General features: G+C 32.6%; 1 protein-coding gene across 3 annotated transcripts in view; it reads right to left on the bottom strand.

The window, feature by feature from the left end:
- Nucleotides 1–3,750: 3,750 nt before the first annotated feature.
- LOC134696426 (transmembrane protein 232-like) overlaps nt 3,751–23,798 on the bottom strand; it is a 38,882-nt gene continuing 18,834 nt past the window's right edge. For 2 of the 3 annotated variants that reach the window (XM_063558227.1, XM_063558228.1), the window contains exons 10-16: nt 14,743–14,757; nt 12,783–13,294; nt 11,857–12,094; nt 9,857–10,038; nt 8,737–8,951; nt 6,633–6,726; nt 3,751–6,310 (exon numbers count right to left, since the gene is read on the bottom strand). In XM_063558227.1, the coding sequence (XP_063414297.1) occupies nt 6,167–6,310; nt 6,633–6,726; nt 8,737–8,951; nt 9,857–10,038; nt 11,857–12,094; nt 12,783–13,294; nt 14,743–14,757 (1,400 nt within the window). In that variant the 3' untranslated portion in view covers nt 3,751–6,166. The remainder of the gene's footprint in view (nt 6,311–6,632; nt 6,727–8,736; nt 8,952–9,856; nt 10,039–11,856; nt 12,095–12,782; nt 13,295–14,742; nt 14,758–23,798) is intronic. The other variant, XM_063558229.1, reaches the window with a different exon arrangement.

The raw sequence follows: 23,798 nt of genomic DNA, 5'->3' as shown, positions 1-23,798 counted from the left end.
TCTTTTTATTTTTAGCCATGGCGTTGTCAATTTATTTTCAATCTATGAGTTTGACTGTCCCTCTGGTATCTTTCGTCTCTCTTACAAAAAAATCCATACACCAAATATAGCCAACCTTCTTCTATAGTATCTGATATACTGACAAAACTACTAAAACTTATCATTGATTAATGAACCATGAAAATGAGGTCAAAGTAAGATAATAACTGTCAGACAGTACTCGGCCACGTCCAATTGTGTGTTTGTCCATCTGATGAGTTAAGCCTTTTTCAACTGATTTTTATAGTTCGATCTTATGTTGCACTGTTATACCACTGTCCCAGGTTAGGGGGAGCGTTGGGATCCCGCTAACATGTTTAACCCCGCCACATTATTTAATATGTATGTTCCTGTCCCAAGTCAGGATCCTGTAAATTCAGTGGTTTTCGTTTGTTTATGTGTTACATATTTGTTTTTCGTTAATTTTTTTTACATAAATAAGGCCGTTAGTTTTCTTGCTTGAATTGTTTTGCATTGTCTTATCGGGGTCTTTTATAGCTGACTATGCGGTATGCGCTTTGCTCATTGTTGAAGGCCGTACGGTGACCTTTAGTTGTTAATGTCTGTGTCATTTTGGTCTTTTGTGGATAGTTGTCTCATTGGCAATCATACCCGGCACATCTTCTTTTTTATATGAACATTTTACAATTGTACCATACACTAAACATAGTTGACCTATTGCTTTTAGTATTTGGAAAAACAAACAAAAACAATAGACTAACATTGGCCAATGAACTATGAAAATGAGGTAAATGTCAGATGATACCTCCTACAACGACATGAACACCGTACATTCATGACATACACCCATGCAATTGACCTATTGTTTATAGTACTTAAAAAACAGACCCAAACACAAAAGTTCGAAAACTTTAATTTTAAAAGTCAAAATCGGTATATAGAAAACATATAAATTGAGCTCTAAAAATGTTTCTGTATACAAAAACTCAACATTGACTAATGAACCATGAAAATGAGGTCAAGGTCTGGCGAATCCTGTATGACGGACATGAAGGCGTCGCAAGGAATTCATAAACCAAATCTAAATATCCTACTACTCATAATAAGTGAGAAATTCATTTGATTTAAAAATTGTTATGTCAGTTATTTTAATCAGTGGTTGAACCATGAAAATATAAGATCAAGGACAATGAACTTCAACATACGTACGACAGACGGAAACTTCGTAATTATATTAGGTTTCTCGTAGCAACAGTTAGGTATATGATACCTATATTAAGCATACTGCGACATTAGTATCGGCGAGACAATTAAAACAATGCCTGTGAGACAACAAGCCTATATAACTGCTCTTCCAATACCAAGTATCATGACCAATTTACCCTGTTGCTTGCCTTTTCTATATTAAATATATTTTTGTGGGAATAAAATGACGTTTTAAGGTGGTATGGGAGTCTAAAATAAAAATGATAGAATTTGTTCAAACTTTGTCAAAACGTAGTATCTATTGATATATGTTGAAAAATATAATAAAAATGATAGGTCACCACGCATTTTTTCGAGCTACAGGACGTGACAAAACGACAAATTTTGTATGGAATATACAGGAAAAAACACCATTTTGTGATTTGAAACTAAACAAAATGATAGAATTGTATGATACTTAAGGAAAAGATAGCTTTCAGACACTGCTTTGAGAATATCAAAAGAAAAGATAGGGTCACCGCACGTTTTTTCCGGCTAAAATACAAAATAAAAAAATTACGTGTAGAATCCTTCAGAAAATGCACTGTTTTAGAGTTACCTACCTTTAAAATGCCAATTTAAAAAAACAAAAAAAACCCAAACAAACAAAAATAATCAACATTTGCAAAAATATTAATATTCATAAGTTATATTCGTATAAATTGGTTCTTTTAAATGAAATTCACATTAAATATCTGAATTCCTAGATCAAATTTTGCTAACTTGATAGAAAATATGGACCTTTGGTTCTCTGTTTTTTACAATCCAAGATGGAGGAAGACACCCATACCACCTTAAATGCTTTGACAGTTACTTTTGCTCTTTGTTCTTTTTTTTGTTTTTTTGTCATTTCCAGAACAGTTTTTAATATATCTCTAAAGGTATGTATGGTCCACACTGATGGTCAGAGTTAAAAGATCGTTTTATTTTGGACATGATATAATAGTCCCAGTTGTTATGGCATGAATATTAGAGCAATCTTAGAAATCCTATATAAAACAACAATAACAGTTAAATCCCTGGTAATCTGGGACTATTATACTAGCTATAATAGTCAACAAACAAACTGAAAACTGGAAATGGCATGAATCGTCAGACTAGCACAACCGTTTCAACTATAGAAATATAAGTATTCTCTGTCTCTGTGACAATTATTTAATCAGGGTAAAAAAACTGGAAACAAACTTTGTTTTCAAAAAAAATCCATAGCCCCATTGTTTTACTGTGTCTGACAAATGCTTCCATGAAACTCTATCAAATTTATTCATGTCCATGGTTAGAATTAAAACTGGGTTACTGTGAAATTGTCTTATCTAGAGGCAATGAGGATACTATATTGTTTTTAATTTTTTAATTATGAGAATTTCAAAATTATCATATATATGAATTTTATTATCTGGCAATACCATATATAAAAGATGTGGTTATTTTCCAATGAGACAACTCTCGACAAGGGACCATAATGACACATTTTTTTTTGATACTATTAATGATTTTTTGCACTGAATCCATTGGAAGTTGATTGAGTAATGATTGATATCTTATTCTTTCTTTTTTTTTATTGTTATTTACTCTGAACTAGCTTGCAGTAACTGAAAATACTCTTAGATCTGTACATTATTTCTTTGACAGTTATGTTGTGTGTTGTATCAATCTGATGAGTTATACCCTTTCGACTGAGTTTCATAGTTTGTTCTTATGCAGTGCTGTTACACCACTATTCCAAGTTAAGATTAGGGTTGCTCTCCCACAGACATCTCTATGTACCTGTACCAAGTCAGGAGCCTGCATTTCAGTGGTTCTTGTTTGTTGCTGTATTATTGTTTTGGTCATTGCAATTTTTTTTTTAAATCAGGTCGTTAATTCTTGTTTTTGTTTGAGTTGTTTTACAGTTGTCAATTTGGGGTCTTTTATAACTTGCTATGTAGTTAGTAGTATGGGTTTTGCAGATTGTTGAAGACTGTATTGTGGTATATAGTGAGTATATACAGCTAGGGGGTTTGGGGGGCAAATATTGTGATATTTTTATCAGCAAGAAAAATGGATTATTTAAAACTGACGAGGAAAGGTAACACACTGCCAGCGAAAGCTCTATTATTGTAGAGCCCAGGTGGTTGTGCGGTCTAGCGGGACAGCTGCTGTGCAGGCGATTTGGTGTCACGATATCACAGTAGCATGGGTTCGAATCCCGGCGAGGGAAGAACCAAAAATTTGCGAAAGCAAGTTTACAGATCTAACATTGTTGGGTTGATGTTTAGACGAGTTGTATATATATATGTGTATTTTGCTCATTGTTGAAGTCTTGAAGTTCATGAAGAGTATTATAGTCTGTTATATGTCTATATTCTTTGGTCTATGGGTGTCATCAGTTGTCTCATTGGCAATCATACTTTACTTTATTTCTGACCGTTCCGGGTTTTAAATTAGGCCCTCTATAAATCATTTATAAACTTACAATATTTTTTTTAATCAAAGTCATTTTATTATTATGATTGTTCCAAAACTAACAACAACTTTGTTTATAAATGCATCAATGTAAAAATATATATATACTGTAGACTTTTAATGGTTTTGTTAATATCTATGCTTGTTATCCATAAGATGAAGTCACAATATAATTTGTGGTTCAATGGCTTTGATAACAGTTTTAGAACTTCAATAAGTCAGTTTACAGAAACTAAGTCACCTTCAATCATAAAACTTGGTGTAAGTCAGTTTACAGATACTTAGTCACCTTCAATCATATAACTTGGTGTAAGTCAGTTTACAGATACTTAGTCACCTTCAATCATATAACTTGGTGTAAGTCAGTTTACAGATACTAAGTAATCTTCAATCCTATAACTTGGTGTAAGTCAGTTTACAGATACTAAGTCACCTTCAATCATATAACTTGGTGTAAGTCAGTTTACATATACTAAGTCACCTTCAATCCTATAACTTGGTGTATGTCAGTTTACAGATACTAAGTCACCTTCAATCCTATAACTTGGTGTAAGTCAGTTTACAGATACTAAGTCACCTTCAATCCTATAACTTGGTGTAAGTCAGTTTACAGATACTAAGTCACCTTCAATCATATAACTTGGTGTAAGTCAGTTTACAGATACTAAGTCACCTTCAATCCTATAACTTGGTGTAAGGATGTATTGTGTGAAGCATGTCAATATTCATGTTAAAGTAGGCCATACTGACCTAGTTATTACACTTCAATGACTTTTATGAAGATTTATATCTGTGTTCAAATCTGGAGATAATTGATCTAAATTGATACATATTTTTTAATAGAATAACAGCCTCCAACAAAAAGTATCTCCCTTTGATCTGTGTTTTCTCCTCCAGTTAGGGGTTCAATTTCACTTTAAAGTTTAGAACAAGATAATAAGTGAACTAACAAATATAATGCATTTTAAGAAAGTTTCTGACAAACACTTGTATCTTGATCCCCATAATAAACTGTTTGGTTATTTCACTGGATTTCATTCCAATATAATTTTTTTTGTGAAATTTTACATCAACTTTTATTTACTTGAAATCATTAAAATTAATATTATATCACAGATACAATGTAAAACATAAACAATGGATAAAAACTCACATAAATGTAAATAACAAATAGACATAATGTTATACAAAATAAAAAATATAAATTTTGATATAAGTTGTACAAATGAAAAAATGAGATTTGTGATAATGAATATACTGGGGAAATAAGTTCTGTAAAACTTTTGTCTCAAGCAGTATTACAGTAGTTGTTTCCAAGTTTTACTCAAATTATTGCAAATAAAAAATTTGTTGTATACTTAAATATTTGCCATAATATAAAATATAATTTCTAAGTCATATGAACCAATATAACTGGCACTATTATCTATGAAAGAACTTTATATATTTAAGGTGTTTTAAAATTAATTTCTTATTTAGACCAATGGCAAATACTTGATAATGACGAGTCTTATTGAGTGATAATGCATCTATACCTAATTTAATTGCTAAATGAAAATATTTAAAAAAAACAAAAAAACATACCAGGAATGTTTCCATAGTACACAGATGCCCCAGATATCATTTTCTGCTGAGAAATTGGAGGTTAAAACTCTAATTTGGTTTAGAAAGATCATATCACAGGAAACATGTCTACAAAGTTTCAAGTTGATTGGACTTCAACTTCATCAAAACCTACCTTGACCAAAACCAACTTTAACCTCCTTTCACACTAACATTTCTATGTTCATTGGACCATGAAATTGGGGTAAATAGCATTAAAACTAGAAATATCATATCAAAGGGAACATGTGTATTTTGAAAGTTTCAAGATGATTCGACTCTAACTTCATCTAAAAATTCACTGACGAAAAACATTAACCTGAAGCGGGACAGATGGAAGAATAAATGGACGGATGAGAAGACGAATGAAGAGATGAACAGATGCCCAGACTGAATCACCAAGTGCACCTAAATGTGGCATAAAAATGTCTATTTTCTTGTCTAACTATAATCCTTAGATAGATTAATCATATAAAACATAACACAGATTATATCCTCCTCTACATCATCCTTTAAAGCTGAAGTTGTTTGACAATAATTCTTGTACTCTATTACTACAAAACTATAAATGAAGTCTAAAAGTGATTCACAATGAAATAGAAGCATCACCAAACTATTAAAAATATGTCATAAATATATCCTTCATTTGGGGTTTCCTTATTCACAATGACAGTTTGTTATAGCTGGAATCACAACATGAAACCTTTAAATCCGCAGATGATTTTTTTTTTTAGTTTCTTTCAATCGCTAGCCTAACATATATGCAATAACAACATATCGTCACTAATTCCTTGCTTTTAATTTTGACTTAAATTTTCATAGCTCTAAACAATTGACAAGATTTCTTTTTTTCAATCAAAATATTATAGAAGGACTATCCTAAGATTTTTTGCAGTTTCTGAGCTCTTCTTTCTTCAAGTTCCTTCTGTCTATCTTCTTCTTCCTTTTGATTTATTTCTATTTCTTTTTGTCTATCTTTTTCTTCCTTTTCCAAATCAAGCTGCAATTCTTTTCTCCACTACAAGCAAATATATATAAATAAAAATGAATTTGCTTTGGTTGAAATGAAATTAAGCATTCCTAGATAACTGTAAAAGGTTACTGTATACATACAGAACACAGTTATTTATTTTTATGAAACCTTTTTCCTTATGTGAGAATTAATTTCTACAGTAAAATCAAGCACAGATAATTATAAATTAACTTTATGAAAATGAAAGTCCACTAAAACAAATATTGGAAGGAGAGTTGTCTCAGTGGCACTCATACCACATCTTTTTATAAATATATTGTACGTAAGACAGTGACCTTAAAAATTACAAACAATTAAACATCTATACCTGATCTTCCACAATTCTCCTCAAATCAAAGCTAAGTCTAGTATTTACACCAACAGGTGGTTCATATAAAGCTGTGGCTAGCTGTATTTCCTCCCTAAAAATATTGATTAAATAATCATTTGTGCTTAATTATTAAATAAATAAGCTTTTGTAAAGAAATAACTTTTATCATAAAGTACAGTCGACTCTCGTTATCTCGAAGTCAGCCAGACCAGAGAAATATTTCGAGATACACATAGTTCGACTCAAACAAAAACAAGAAGTTTGACAGAACAACGGAAAGAACTCTTGCTTACCTTGGTCAAGCTAAAATAAATCCGGGTGAATATGGGAAGGGGATCGATATTCTGGTATCAGATTGATGTATTTGTATGTGATGGTCTTTCATTATTATAATAATATTGTTTTTACTTATTCAATTGTTTCAGTTACATTTTTTTCCTATGGCTTTTATCACAGAGAGTAGTTTCCAATCGATAGTTTCGTTATTCAGGTCGTTTATAGTTGACAAAATTGTTTATTCTCGATATAAAAGATTTTAGAAAATTTAGATTTTTCTTCATTTTGTTTTACCCACTCTTTTTAAAAAAAAAGAAAATACAACAAGATTAAAGAAGCCGATTGAGTAGTTTTAAAGTGATCATCAACAAAAGTCATAATCCTTACTTTATACACACCCTAGCTCATTAGTGTAAATCACAATTAATTGTTTTTTTATAAACATTTTAAATACTTTTTCATGAACATTAACAACGTATCACTTATCATTTATAAATATTCTACAAAAGATATTCTTAGGCAAGCACTCTTTAAAATCATTAAATCAATACAGTGGTCAGTGACTGGAAATTTAATTAACTCATCAATCGATTTAAATGCCAGAGGTCATGTTTTGACATATGTGTATAAGTTCGAGATAAATAATGAATTTTGAATGCTTTTGTTAACCTTGAGATTATAATAGTTGGACTCAACCAAAATTGTGACTCATCCAATTTCGACTCATACATTTATATGGAACAAAGTTCATGAAAACTTTGACTCATCCGAAATTTGGAGTCAACCGAGTTAGAGACAACAAGAGTTAACTGTATTAGTAGTTTTAACTTGTTGTGTTAAGTTGCTGTCTTGGAGCCATTGTCTCACGGGTCTCCCAACATGCACTTTTTGGTATCTCTACATCCGGAAATTAAAATTAAGTGCAAAAGCATTGAAAAATAATTGCCAAATTTTAAATATTTTGAATTATAACACCAATTTTTAGCTTAAATAATATTTCAAAAGATTATACTGTACATCGGATTATTTTTACGGGGGTTGTAAAATTTCGCTTATTTTCGCCAATAGAACAAAATAGCGAAAATGAATTCTGCCAATTTAAAAGTGTACATGCAAAGGTATTGATAAAGTTTTCAATCCACCAAATTAATAGCCTCTGAAATATTTGTATACCTTATTCAATGAAAATCACGAAATTTTACACCCACAAAAATAACCTGCTATATGGTTACTTAAATTCAGACCCTAAGAAGTTTACTTGTTAAATGTTAGTGGGAGAGTAAGTATATTCCTAGTTAAATGTTTGTGTGGTTAAATGTTTGTGGGAGAGTTAGTATTTTCATGGATAAATGTTTGTGGGAGAGTAAGTATATTCATGGTTAAATGTTTGTTGGAGAGTAAGTATATTCATGGTTAAATGTTTGTGGGAGAGTAAGTATATTCATGGTTAAATGTTTGTGGGAGAGTAAGTATATTCATGGTCAAATGTTTGTGGGAGAGTAAGTATATTCATGGTTAAATGTTTGTGGGAGAGTAAGTATACTCATGGTTAAATGTTTGTGGGAGAGTAAGTATATTTATGGATAAATGTTTTTGGCGAGTAAGTATACTCATGGTTAAATGTTTGAGGGAGAGTAAGTATATTCATGGTTAAATGTTTGTGGGAGAGTAAGTATACTCATGGTTAAATGTTTGTGGGAGAGTAAGTATATTCATGGTTAAACGATAGTGGGAGAGTAAGTATATTCATTTTAATATACTTTAAATTATTATGATAATATAATAATAGACCACTTTAAAAATATATTTAAATAATTATACATACTTAAGTGTTGTTCTGTTAGGTTTCTTCTGTCTTGGAGATACTTGCTGTACCTTTGGAGGAGGTGAGCTCTTTCTGGCAGTAGGTACATAAGGATTTACTGCAGGTGGCAGGGGTGGTAGGTAGATGTTAGACAGACCACCAGCTATCATTCCACCAAGTCTACCAGGGTTGCATAATGTTGGCTTGTTTAATAGGCTCTCCAAATCTGTATGTACCTAGAAATTATACAAATTGTAGTATGTTGCACATCTCTATGTTTAAATTTTTAAATATAGATTCCATTAAATTGGTTTAGGTGAAAGCTGTATTGTATTTTTGTGATTTGATAGTCGTCAATTAAGTTAACTGGCCACACATTAGTGGTAACTTTGTAACATAAGGCATCTTTATACAAAGTATGAAGCATTCAGGTTTTCTAGCTTTTAAAATATAAAGCTTTACAGATGTTAGCTAATGCCGCAACATCACTATCTCTATGTCCAGCTCTCTGCAACAAAAGTAGCAGGCTCAACAAAAATCTGGCATACGTCGTCTGAGCTTGCCTGTACGTTTTCATAGCATTGTGAATTGATGCCATGAGAATTAGTGACTTTGTCCAATCAAAATGATCGTTACAAACAATGTTGCATTAGAATGATTAATCATCAACATTTGTTCCATCAGACACAACTTCGTTTGAAATTGAGGTTACTGTATAAAATCACATTAATAATATAATGTAAAGCTGTTTTGAAATATCTACACTTTTTTACAAACACATTTTTTAACTACATAAATTTATTTGATTTTTTTTTTTAATTGATATTTGAAAAGTTAAAAGTAAAATCATAGATAAATAAATACATTTTATCTCAATAGCTATTTCTAATTACCTTTTAATTAGCTATCTATAACAACTGTTGGCACTGATGTCAGTCTCACACATAAGTTAGCTATGCATCTTAGTTTGCAAACTTTGCATTTGATTTAACATTTATAGGCCTGTTTTAGGTACTTGTATCATTTCAGCTGCATTGATTTAGTAAACATATAAATGTTTTATGTTATCGTTTTACTGACAATGTTCAATGGTTGCCTTCTATAAGAGATACTGTAAAGTTATTTCCCATTTACTACTAACCTGTCCAACTTTCAATGCCTCTAAGACTCTGTCATCCTTCTCCATTGAATGTGCCCTAAGAAGACTGTTCCAAGCAGCTGTTCTCATCCCCTCTCTAGCTTTATCACTGGCTAAACTACGGCAAATCTTTACTAAAGATTGTATAGCACCAAACCTTATTCTCCAACTCCAGTCATTAGGACCTAAAACACAAAACCAGAATAAAGAATTATACCAATTCTCAATAAATCTGAAGTGAAACCTGGAGCAATATTGGCATACAAAATATATATGGACCATATAAAAAACAAGAATGTGTCCCAAGTACATGGATGCCCCATCTGCATTATCATTTTCTATGTTCAGTGGACTGTGAAAATGGGATAAAATCTCTAATTTGGCATTAAAATTAGAAAGATCATATCATAGGGAACATGTTTACTAAGTTTCAAGTTGATTGGACTTCAACTTCATCAAAAACTACCTCGACCAAAAACTTTAACCTTAAGTGGGACTGACGAACGGACAAACTGACGCACAGACCAGAAAACCTAATGCCCACAAATAGCCAATAATAACAAGGAGATGAACCAAAGGATAAGGTACAATTTGGGTCAAAATCCAACATAATGTTCCCTTTTTCAAGTTGTGTGAATATTCATGTTTTTGAAAGAAGTCAGACTTCAGCTGGGTACATTAATCTGCTCCAGGTAGAGCTATAGAAGCTTCGAACTAGTTTTTAATTTACCATTATTAAAACAGAAAGTTTACAGTTGTCTCCCCTTAAACCAAGTATATTTATTGTCTCCCCTTAAAACAAGTATAGTTGTCTCCCCTTCAACTAACTATATTTATTTTAATTTGTAAATCATTTTAGATTATTAATCATGTTTCAATTGAAATATTTTAAATACTAACTTTGTCTATCAAATATGTGTGGTGCAAATAAAAAGGAATTACATCCATGGCTGTTGTAATAACCCTTTATTTTTAATAGAAAACTGATCGATTAAAGCAAACACAACAATTCTATATAAATAAGACAATACTGACAATACACCTATGTTCTATTCTTAGTCATCATACACAATTTCTTTACTTGAAGGATGATTGTAGCCCAGTTTGGTTGCAATTGCTTGGTAGTTGGTTTTGTTTTGATTTTTGTAAAATTTAATGGACAACTTTAGACGACTAAAGCCAAAAGATCGAAATAGCTCAGAGTGGCTCATTGAACCATGTGAGCTAAAAATAAAAGCATTCAATAAAAAAACTTTTCTACCATGCATAATTTTTGAAGAGACAATTTAGAAATTGGTTCAATTAATTTGATCATTTTTATGTTTAGTAATGTATTTTGTTTTGAACATCAGCTGTATTCAACATACAAACTTAAGTTTACCCTAGCTTACATCAGCTGTATTCAACATACAAACTTAAGTTTACCCTAGCTTACATCAGCTGTATTCAACATACAAACTTAAGTTTACCCTAGCTTACATCAGCTGTATTCAACATACAAACTTAAGTTTACCCTAGCTTACATCAGCTGTATTCAACATACAAACTTAAGTTTACCCTAGCTTACATCAGCTGTATGCAGCATCCAAACTTAAGTTTACCCTAGCTTACATCAGCTGTATTCAGCATACAAACTTAAGTTTACCCTAGCTTACATCAGCTGTATGCAGCATACAAACTTAAGTTTACCCTAGCTTACATCAGCTGTATTCAACATACAAACTTAAGTTTACCCTAGCTTACATCAGCTGTATTCAACATACAAACTTAAGTTTACCCTAGCTTACATCAGCTGTATCCAACAAACAAACTTAAGTTTACCCTAGCTTACATCAGCTGTATTCAACATACAAACTTAAGTTTACCCTAGCTTACATCAGCTGTATCCAAAAAACAAACTTAAGTTTACCCTAGCTTACATCAGCTGTATTCAACATACACACTTAAGTTAACCTTCATCCCTAGCTTACATCAGCTGTATTCAACATACAAACTAAGTTTACCTCCATCCCTAACTTCATTGGTGGCATGAAAGAAAGCCAAGTCTAGAAGTCCAGCACTGACTAATGGTACACTGGAATAACCACGCTTGAATGGTTCTGATACATCTTTATTAATACCCATCAATGCTATCTTTTGTATATTAGCATTACTTCCATAAAGGCAAATCTCTGCTAGAGTGTCAGTAAAAGTAATGGCAACTTCCCAGTGCCAACCATTGATTCCTGGAGTTTCTGATACCTGACAAATAGAAACAAGTGAGATAATTGTGACAGTCTTAAATGAGACATTGAACATGTTGGTTACTAGGAGCCTATTATCTTTGGTGGATAGCTCTTTGATTGGCAATCATATCACACCTATTTTATTTTGCTTATGTCTCAAAGTAGGCTAATTTTGTATTTTAACACTTTCAAATTCTAACTTTGTATAAAATTACTGTATAATAATGTGTAACGAATGGGTTGATCTATACTAACTTAAACTCCTTAATAAAGAAAGTTGTATAACCAAGTGTAAATTGTTTCACATCAAATATTTCTTCATGCTAAGTTTTGTACTAGATCTCTTTATTGTTTGCCATTCCAAAGACTTGTAATTTAAACTTTCAGTGTATCACAAACCCTTCTACAAATTGTTTAAACTATACAAAAAAATCAACTTTCCTGGATTTCAAAACCAAAATTAAATATCCAACAAGGAACATATTGTCTATAGGCATGTATGCAGACTTTGGCAAAACCACAAAATCAAATATCGAAAAAATATGATTATTTTCCCTCAATCCACAAAAAATGTTTATCCACAAAACTAAATGAATCCACTATATCTCTTACATTACCGTAGCCAGTTCAATCTTCAAGCAGAATGAGTATTTAATACTAAACAAACTGTAAAAAGGTTAGATTAAAAGTTGATGTAAACTCACAGGTAAATTAGTGTAAGTAGGAACCGAGCTAGCTTCCGATGCTCTGCCACTTGGTAAATCTGATCCTACTTCAGCCTTCCAAGCAGTACCAGGTAAGGGATCAGAGTGAAAACTAGACCCCCTTTTAGAATCCCGTGTAGATGGATTTGTCCTCACTGAATCTCTAGTATAGGTTTTAATTCTGTTTTTGTCAGTCATTTTGTTCTTAGCATTTTCAGCAAATGATACTTCTCTCTCACGACTAGCAGTTGTCCTTTGTGGTTTTTCTTTTTTCAAACTGGACTCAAACTTTTCTAGATTTTCAATACTTAGAGCAGTTTTTTGTTGTTCTGGTGATTTTTCTGGAGAGGTGTCCTGTTTTTCTTGATCTGATCTTGTGTGTTTTGATTTTCTGGCAGAGTCATGATCTTCCTCACTACGTTCATAGATATCACTAAGACTTGGCTTAGAACTACCAATACTTCTGGATTCATGAGCTTTTTCAGAGTTGTCACTGGTAACACTGTATACATCTAGAAATTAAAAACATTTCTTTAATTTCTTGCTAAACTATAATTGTGTATCTTTAAAGTTTTCAACAAAAATTTAATTGCTAACACTGTAATTGCGTAGGATGAAGTATCAGGAGCTAGTAAAATAGAAACTAGAGTCACTGAGTCACTTAGAAAAGTTATACATTTTACTGTTAAAAAGACAAAAGCATAATTTAGATATATATTATAATTGTGCTAGGTATTGTATGCTTATAAAAAGCACCAGGGGGAAAACCTGGATATTCAAATTCAGTTTTCTATATATTTTTTTTGATCCCTGTATTTTTCAATGTGGAAACATAATACATTATATTTATAAATACACATTATTCTGTGTCTTTTCTTTTCTCTTCAATGTAATCATACATTTAATTGTATTCAAATCATTGTAATCATTTGGTAATCATTTATACCAAATTTAACTTGTGATGGGCATCTCTTTAATTGACAATACAATAAAATATATTTGATTTGTTGTGTTAGGCATCATATATGTTTATATCTTTACACTTAATGTTAGCAATGGGTAAAGTGTTGGCTAATATAATACCTTCCAATGTTAGAAAGAGCATAAAGCATGATATAAAAGAATTATTAGAATTTTTATCATAAATTGAAACAGTTGTACTTTCAAAATGGACTAATAAGACAGGTACATTCAGAAGGCAGCAACTTTGATTTTAACTAATTTAAAGTGAAATAAATAACGAGTCATCGCTATTTCAGGAATATTCATTTCTACTAACTACTAAGATATCATCCTGCAGCTTAATTTCAAAAGAACATAAATTAAACAATACTGTTAAATATTTGATTTAAGGATTTGTTTAATCTGATATCATGTAAATTTGACACATTCTTTCTTTTTATTTAAGGAAAGTTTAACTTAATTATACTGAAAATAAAAAGGTGAAACTGGTTCAACCCCACCACAATTGATCCTTTTCTTTGTTTTTAGACCTGTTTTTTTTTGGGAATAATGCCAATTGTTTTACACTAGTAATTTTTTTGGGACCTTGTTGTTCAATGTGATCCAATGTTCAATGTGGCTCCGTGTTGAAGTGTTATGGTTTACTTTTATAAATTGTGACTTGGATGGATAGTTGTCTAATTGGCACTCATACCCCATTTTCTTATATCTATATATAGATAAGAACGGGGTGCAAATTCAAAGTAGGGATACAAAGATTGATGGAAAAATGACCCTGTGACAACTATATATACACACCCTGCTTGCTCCCTTATTGGAAGTAATAATAAATAATGTGCATAGTTTGCAAACTAAAGTGCAATGAAAACAATAGATATAATATGCATAAATTCAAATCTCCTATACTTTTATCGTATAAAACTTGTGCTTTATGATTCTTGTGCAAAAGGTGAATTCTTTATATAAAAAATAATGTGCTTCATGTGTGTTATCTTACCACGACCTGTTTCAACTGAAAACATGACAATATTTCTATTTATAACAAATCAGTCTGCAGAAGTAAATCATAAAAACAAAATAAATTAAGCATAGAAAAAAACTCTACAGGCCTTGCCTTCCTGATATGTAGCTGTTCAACCTCCAGTTTCTTAATCTTAGGGCAAATAACATGTCAAAAAATATGTAAGGATTCCACATAACCCAGTGTCTGGCTTACTTTATGAATCTAATAAATGTTTTAAGAGCTTTAACTGCAAACTGTATGTAATGTTAACTGGAAGAATAAGTCCATATATAAGTAATATACAGAAAAACAAGAAATATATTTTTACAAAATTTTGTTCTCGATACTACTATCTTTTGACTAATATAAACAAGCTTATGTCTAAGTTTGGTAGAAATCCAGGATAGTTTAAGAAAGTCAATAAAATTTTTAAAAATTAACCACAGAGAGAATGTGAGGTTAACTAGCAGAAAAACTAAGTCTATTTATAAGAAAAATACGATGAAAAAATATTTTTATTTTTTTTAAAATTTACTTCTGGATACTTCTGATCATAAACAAGCTTTTGTCAATATTTGGCAGAAAAACTAAGTCCCTTTCTACGTAAAATACGGAAAAACAGGATTCTATCTTATGGTCATAAACAAGCTTCTGTCCAAGTTTGGTAGAAATCCAGAATAGTTTAAGAAAGTTATTAATATTTCAAAAACTTTAACCCCAGAATGAATATTTGTGGCAGCCAACAACAACAATGCAAACGGCAGAATGTAGGAATGCTATGTCTTGCTTTTTCAACAAAAGTTGAAGGCTCAACAAAAATGGCAGTAATGAATGAAAAGTGTATAATAGTGATAAGCCTGGGAGAACAAGATTCATTTATTAGTTGTAATTAGCTTTGAGAATAGAAATCTCACAAAACATTAAAAAAAAAACACACCAAAAAACACATTTTTATACCTGTCCAAAGACAAGAATCTTTTGAATTAGATAGTCTTGTATGTTTTTATTTAGTTTGATGCATTTATATTATGGTAGATTAGTGTGACGTCCCATTTTTGATGATTTATTATACATTACCGATATTGCTATGGGGACATCTGAAGCCCGGCCCCAGGTCAGAGTATGTTTTTGCTGTGTTAAAAACACATTGGTGGTCTTTCATCTGTTTTTCTGCTCATTGATCGAGTTGTTGTCTCTTTGACACATTCTACATCTCCATTCTCAATTTTTTTTGAACTAGCTTTCAGTGACTATGAATACTCGGATTTCTGTGCCTAATGTCTATTTTTTTAGTTAGTTATTTTTGTGCCTCATATCTTTACTTTGAGAAAGCAAATTGCAACTGATTATTACAGTTTGTTTTTATGTTGTGCTGTTACACCACTGTCCAATGTTAGTTTTGAGTTAGGATTGAGTGCTGACAAACATGTTTCATATTCTTCATGTGCTTGTACCGAGTCAAGAGTCTGTAGTTCTGTTGTAACGATATCGCCTCGTCGTAATTATATAAGTGTTGGGGTTGCGACTAGCTCATGAACAAAAACACATCTTACGTCAACGACATTTAATAAAAGAGAGCGTAAAACAAAAAGGCGTTTACGGACATCACTTGTACAATTCCGTAAAACATATAAAACTGAATTACACATATATAAAACATATATATCTAAATATATAACATCCCCCGGCAGAAAGAAAATTCCCAATGAATTTTTGCATATATGGAATTCAGATTCACAATCAAATAAAAATACATGATCAATATTACAACACTATCTTTCTAACTTTCAAAATATTCAAAATTCTCTATCTTTCAAAATATATCTTAACGAACAAGTAACTGGTATGGATAACTTGGTGGAATAAGCATCTTGGAACAAATTGCGGAGTACTACATGTATAAAAATATCTTGCTCGTCATGAACGTGACAGTTAATTATCATATGATATAAAATACTATGAAATCACCAGAGTCCTTACTCTTATTTTGTAGATAAATGCTAAACGTGATAAAATATGCACACTTTCAAAGAGTCTCACACAAAAATACAATTCAAGATCAGCTCATAAAACTCTCATGCACTCTGAATTTCTCGTGAACCATACTACTCACAGCAATACTACTCAGGTTATTCGTGATTAACATATAAAAGTCATTGACAGATATTCATACAATCTCATTTGGTTATCTATGCCTTACTATTCCAATTTCCATGTTTTGGGGTTATTAAACTTATTTCATAAACAATCAGCACTACAGAAAAAAAAACAATGTTCATTTCATAAAATAAAGTGTAGTTTCCTTTATAAAGTTTTGACAATTCGATTAAGTCTTTAACTAATCCTTGCAACTTTCGAACATATAAAATTACATACAAATACGATATTCATAATTCGAAATTCAAAACGGAGGGTGAAAAACAACAAGTAAATCCTCTAGCTACATGTTCTAAAGTCAATAAAATTTGCCTTTCAAAAGTAATTCAGGCTAACTGCCCTTAAATTCTAATAAAAGCTTCAATACAAAACAAAAACATGTTAATCAATCAAAAAATATTATTCATGTTATCAATAATGAATACAAAAAACGATATTTCAATAATCATATTTAAGTAGCAAAAATGTAAGTGATGCCGGAATCATATATAATAATCACATCAATGCATATTAATACAAAATATAATAGGGAACATGCAATAAATGTTCATATTAATCTTTCTCTTTTGCCTCTTGGTCTTCATTTACGGATATCCAGTAAACGGATATCTCACTATGAGATAAATCTCACAAGTAAGTTTGCGGTAGAATAAAATACACACGGCACTAACAATATCACACAGATCCTTGACGAATTATTAATATCATGAGTCGATGTTCCAAATTTCGATAAATGTTACGTTGTACATAGCTACTTAATTAAATTGTCATGAGATAAATCTCACAGACAAATAGTAACTTGTGAATATATACAGTTATATTGCGCTTGTAGTCATGAGAAAACTCTCACAGACAAATAGTCTACTTGTGAATATATATTATAAATTTACCATGAGTTGTATCGCGCATGTACTCATGAGATAAATCTAACGAGTATATAAATGGTGGACGCTAATTAAATAAAAATGATGTTATGACAATAAAAATGTTTAAATTTTTGGCGGAGGTCGAGATTTTAATTTGGCCTTGGCTTTCGGTCCAAGCTGATGTTCTTGAAGCCACATAGCGTGTTGGGCTGGTTCACCAACTATATGAGCAAGATACGCTCTTTTTCCATTCATTATTTTGTGCGCTAGGAATCTTTTCACTTTTAACTGACTTTCAGACTTTGAATCGCTAGATACGTCAACCTCACTAAAATGAATGAAATTATTATCTTTGAACCTAGCGGGTAATTTCTTAGTGCGCTTTGGGCGAGACATGGTTGTACTATTTTCAACAATCAAAATATTGTCTGATTGGCTTGTATTATCAGATAAATTGTCATAATTGGTGTTTTGGTTTTCCTGAACAGGCGTATTATTCTCATTCATAGATGTATAATCTTGCACTTCAACATCGTCTAGTTTCGTATGAACAGGGTCCATAAAATATTTTGACGGATTTGGTTTTCTCACATACGCAGATTTCAGTCTATTGATATGCACTGGCTGTGATAATATTTTGTTCGTGTTTGGGTCCTTTAAGGTGTACATATGAGGACTATTTACTCTTGAGATCACATATGGACCGGCAAATCTATTCTTAAATTTTTGTCCTGACCCGGTTGGTTCTTTCGACAAATAAACATAGTCGTTTTCATTAAATGAAATATTTGGTATTTTGTCCTTATTTACTCGGTCAACCATTTTAACTTGTGAATTAATAGCATTTTTCTCGACTTCAGTACGTATAAGGTTCAACTTTTCACATTGCTGTTTGAGATACGCATGACAATCTTTAGGTACAGACGAAAAGTCTGTGTCCTTAATATGCAAAGACAACGGAAAGTGGGGTCTTTTCCCATACACTATTTCAAAAGGCGAAAATCCAACACTTCGGTTTGGCGTATTGTTCATCGAAAATACTATTCCCGGTAATACATCCTCCCATGGTTTTCCTTTTACAATAAACGGTGTTAGTCTTTCCGATAAAGTTCTGTGAGGTCTCTCACATGCTCCCAAACAATGATGAGCGAAGCTAGGGGTATATTCCTGAATAATATCCAATAAACGACAAACTTCTCGGAAACATTTACCAATAAATTCCGATCCTTGATCACTAACGATAGTTCGACAAACTCCAAATTGCGTGACTAATTTAAAAAGAGCATTTCCGACTGTTAACGGATCAGTGTTAGGTATCGGCTCTGCAAACATGTATTTACTAAATAAGTCAATTGCAGTAAAAATGTAAGAATTGCCACTTCGAGAGACGGGGACGGGTCCATATTGAAGGTCCATTTCCCAAACTTCAAATGGTGCACACGGCGTAGGAAATGATGTAATGGACGCTTTTGTTTTTAGTGTGGTATTTTTCCTGCTTTGACATTCATGACATGAACGAATATAATCAGTTACTTTTTCACTCAAATTCGGAAAATAGTACTGTTCTTGGATTAAATCAAGAGTATTTTGTATACCACAATGTCCACCTAATGTCGAATCATGATGTAATGCAATTATTGTTTTCAGTGAAATTTCCGGGACAACTAGCTGAAAATTATTCATTGTTTTTGCACGCACTAATTTCCTATTTCGTGTATGAAATAATATTCCATTGATCAAGTGAAAATTTGGTATTAATAAAAGAAGTCTGCGGGCCTCTTTCTGCAGCTTTGGTAGTTCGTTTCTTTCAAGATACTGAATTAACGGTCTGCAGTTTGTGTCATTGCGCTGCAATTCATGTATCGACTCTATACTAAATCCCTTTTCCCTAAAAATGTCAATCGATTTCAAAATATTTACATTTGGATCACTATCAATACCAGTATCAAAGTCTCGTTTGTTGGTATAATTGTTCGTGATTTCATTTTCACTAATATAAGTAACCTGCGTTTCATTAACGTCAGTCGTTTGCTCAAATATTTTGTCTAAATCCTGTACATTATCACTTGCAGTGCTTTGATTAAATATTTTGTCTGACTTTTCATTTTGAGAACTTTCAGTGCTTTGATTGAAAAATGTTGCATCACATTGAGAAGTAGCACTATCAGTACTTTGATCAAATATTTGAATCGATTTTGGTAAATTAGTCGACTGAGTGATTTGTTGATAAACTTTTTCAAACTGGTTCAACTGATCAGAAATCGATATTTGAGTATGTTTTGAGTCACAATCTGTCAGTTTATTCAAAGGTTCTGATTTTTTCACTACGTTATATTTCTTTCGTGGGTAAAGTTGTATCGTTTTTCGCGGTTTACGTTTCTTTGCTACACGTGCCAACTGTTGATCAATGTCTTCAGTGTCGGCATCATATTCATTTTGTGGCTGTAATAATACATTTTTGCGTGGAACACTATTATCGACGGTGTACATCGGAACTGTCAAAGACATACCAATATTGTTCACTTGTAAATTTTTACTGTCGCTAGTATCCGAGTCATGTAATAAAGTGGTCAATTGAATACCTCCTGGAACAATTATTTGACCTGTATTTTCCGGTTCATATGGGAAGTACGGATCTTGCTCGTCTGGACTTTCGAAGGCGTTACTAGTCTCTTGCGTGCATCGTGACAAAGCATCCGGAACTTGCATTTCCCTCGCAGGTTTGTATTGAATTTCAAAATTATATTGCTGCAAAATAGCAATCCATCGCTCATAAATGGCGCCTTTCAGTTGGTTGCTAAATAGCGGTTTCAATGCTTGGTGGTCGCATTCTATAACAAAAGGCTTTGTTCGTAGGTATGATGAACATTCTAAAACGGCGGTAACCATGCCAAGTAATTCTAGCTTTGTTGGGCCATATGATTTCTGCCATTTACTAAGTGCTTTAGATCCGAATCGTATAACACGAATCTCATCAGTTTCGCTCATTTTCTGATATAGCACGTAACCAATCCCCTTACAACAAGAGTCTACAGCAAGTCTAAATGGTAAATTGAAGTTTGGAAAGGCCAGAATAGGAGAATCTAGCAGAAGTGATTTAACATTCTGAAATGCACGTTGTTGTTCATCGGTCCAGCTAAAACGTTCATATTTCTTTAAAAGTCTCGTCAGAGGTTCCATTTCAGCACTGAAATTTTTTATGTATTTCCGAAACCAATTAAATAAACCAACAAGGCGGCGCAACTCTTTCACATTTTTTGGTATAGGAAAATCAACGATGGCCTGAACACGGTCCGGTGGCGGCTCAATTCCTTTATTTGAAATTTTATGACCTAAGTATATACAAGAGTTCTGAGCAAAGCTACACTTTTTGGGTCCCAGCTTTAAACCAGCATTCCAAAGTCTCTGAAAAACGTTTCGTAAATCTTCAATATGCTGATCGAATGTTTCGGATGCAATAAGGATATCATCAAGATAGCACAAACATGATTTAAAAGTTAATCCTTTAAGTACTTTATCCATCAACAGTTGAAAAGATGCTGGAGATGAGCTCAGTCCCATCGGCAATCTTAAAAATTTGAAAGTACCAAAACAGGTATTAAAGGCGGTGTAACGTTGACTGTCTTTTGAAATCGGTAACTGAAAAAATCCAGATGATAAGTCTATTGAAGTTAGAAAATTCGGTGTTTTTGTAGAAAACGATTCAGTGAGATCTTGTAAATCAGGAATTGAATAAGAAAAGTGTTGAGTCATGGAATTTAAATACCGAAAGTCACAACAGAAACGAAATTTTGACAAACTAGTCTCTTTCGGTGAAGCGTTTGCTTTGTCTTTTTGATACGTTCTTTTCGACACAAGTACCACCGGACTTGTAATAGGAACATCTTCTGTTTCCTCTACTGGTGCAATTACACCTTGTCGCAAAAGTTCATCTAAATGATGTCTTAGAATATCCTTCTTTTCCGGTGTTAAACGATATGAACGTTGGTGTTTCGGTTTAAAGTCGGGCTTCAAACATATTTGGTGTTGAACAACATTGGTAAAGCCTAAGTCAGGGTTTTCCTCGGTTACAAATAATTCTTTATTAGAATGTAAAAATTCAATCAATGTCGATTTCTGTACTTCAGTTAAGTATTCGGGAATATTAAAATAAGACATAAATTTAGAGTCGATCTCAGTATCTTTATTCACCGGTTCAGTCGACAATTGAATATTTTGAACAAAATGAGTGTCATTATTTTCACTCAAAGGCATACATACATGATCCTTAGAAAATGGTTCAAGCTCCGCTAAAATCTGTCCTTTATTCAAATGTACAGTTTCATTAGTAAAATTCAAAATTTTAATCGGGACTTGTTTTTCTCGATTTACTGTCACTACAGCTTTTGATATTATGACTCCTCGGTCTTTAGATATTTTGGAAGTACATATACCTTGCATTCCATATTGCACTTTTCCATTTACGTGTCCCCAAATAAGGACTTCTGAATTCGGAGGTATAGAAGCGGGACTTTGAGTTAAAACCTTGAAATGTTTAGATCTTATGCGACAATCACCAAAGTCAAGAACGATATTCTTGGAATATAAATAATTCGTTCCTAAAATTAAAGGATGCGATGTTTGCACTAAAATATATACATGAATCCAGTGCTTTCCTTGAGGCACAGTAATCTTAACCTTAGCAGTTCCATAAATTTGCACTGTTTGATTATTCGCTAAAGTAATTTTGTCACTCGTAGCACTGAACTCGGACTTCAATGAATCTGGTATTGAATTAAAAAGTTGCGACGACATGACATTTATTGAACTACCTGTATCAATTAATGCTGAAATTTCCAGATTTGCAATTCTCACAGGCATGTACAAAAATTTACTAACAAATGTTGAATCGTCGTCGCTTGTAGATTCAGTTGATTCAGAATAATTTCCCGATTTATCAGAAATGTTAACATAGGCAGACTCGTGTACAGAAATTTTATCTACATGCCGCCCCGGGGGTCCTGCCCTGTAAACCCCGGGTTCATCCGGTTTCCCGAACTGTTTACACACTGTGGACTCTTATGACCCGTTTGTCCACAAATATGACATACACAAGAGAAATCTATATTACCCTGTTCATTCCAATTGCAGGCACGCGCAAAGTGTCCAGGCGCATGACATTTACGGCACAAACCACGGTCAGATTGATATGACTGACGATCTCGATTTCGTGAACGAGAAAAATTATCATTTCCTTGTACATCACGAGTACTGTCTTTTTGCTGAGAAAAATTTGTTGTTAGTTTTGAGACAGCTTGAGCTAGACTGTTTATTTGTCCTTGTAATTCACTTACTACATCAGTTTTATACTTGTTTTCATCTTTCTCCGCAGCGGTTGTGTTATTGACAAAATTACTAACAGCAGCCACAAGTGGTACATCGTCCTTTCGATAACCGTAAGCTTCGCCCATTTTGGCAGCAGCTAGGCATTTTGCGCTATCACTATGGTTACCTGCCCGAACGAAGAAGGCAAGTTGATCAGGCAAACCCTTTATAAATTTAATCAATATTTCGTGATCACTTTTGTGCAAAATTGTTGCTTTTTCAAGTAGTTGAGCATAAAAATCGTCAATTGATTGCCCTTTTGAAAGTTTTAATGTTTCAAATATTTCACCCTCAAGAAGTATAGTTGGACTTCGAAAATCAATATCAATATATTGCTTCTTGTAAACCTGTTCAAAAGTTTGCCATACTAGCTTATTGTCGACTGGAAGAGTATTGAACCAAGTAAGAGCTGGGCCACAAAGGTGTAAATGAAAAGCGGCAATTTTTCTAGCATCCTCCTCCGGTACTATATGATGTAACACGGCATAGGACTCAAACTCACTCAAAAACTGAAATGCATTTTCATGTGGGTATCCCCCAAATTTACGGCAATTGGCTAACTTTTCCATTTTGTGAAAAGAATTATGTTTGAAATTTAATGTGGAAGGTTGAACGTCGTCGTCAAGTGTTGAAGAAACTACGGTATTTGGCGTACTAGAATTG

The sequence above is a fragment of the Mytilus trossulus genome, chromosome 14 (assembly GCF_036588685.1).
Source record: "Mytilus trossulus isolate FHL-02 chromosome 14, PNRI_Mtr1.1.1.hap1, whole genome shotgun sequence".
Lineage (NCBI taxonomy): Eukaryota > Metazoa > Mollusca > Bivalvia > Mytilida > Mytilidae > Mytilus > Mytilus trossulus.
This window is presented reverse-complemented; position numbering and strand designations above follow the sequence as displayed.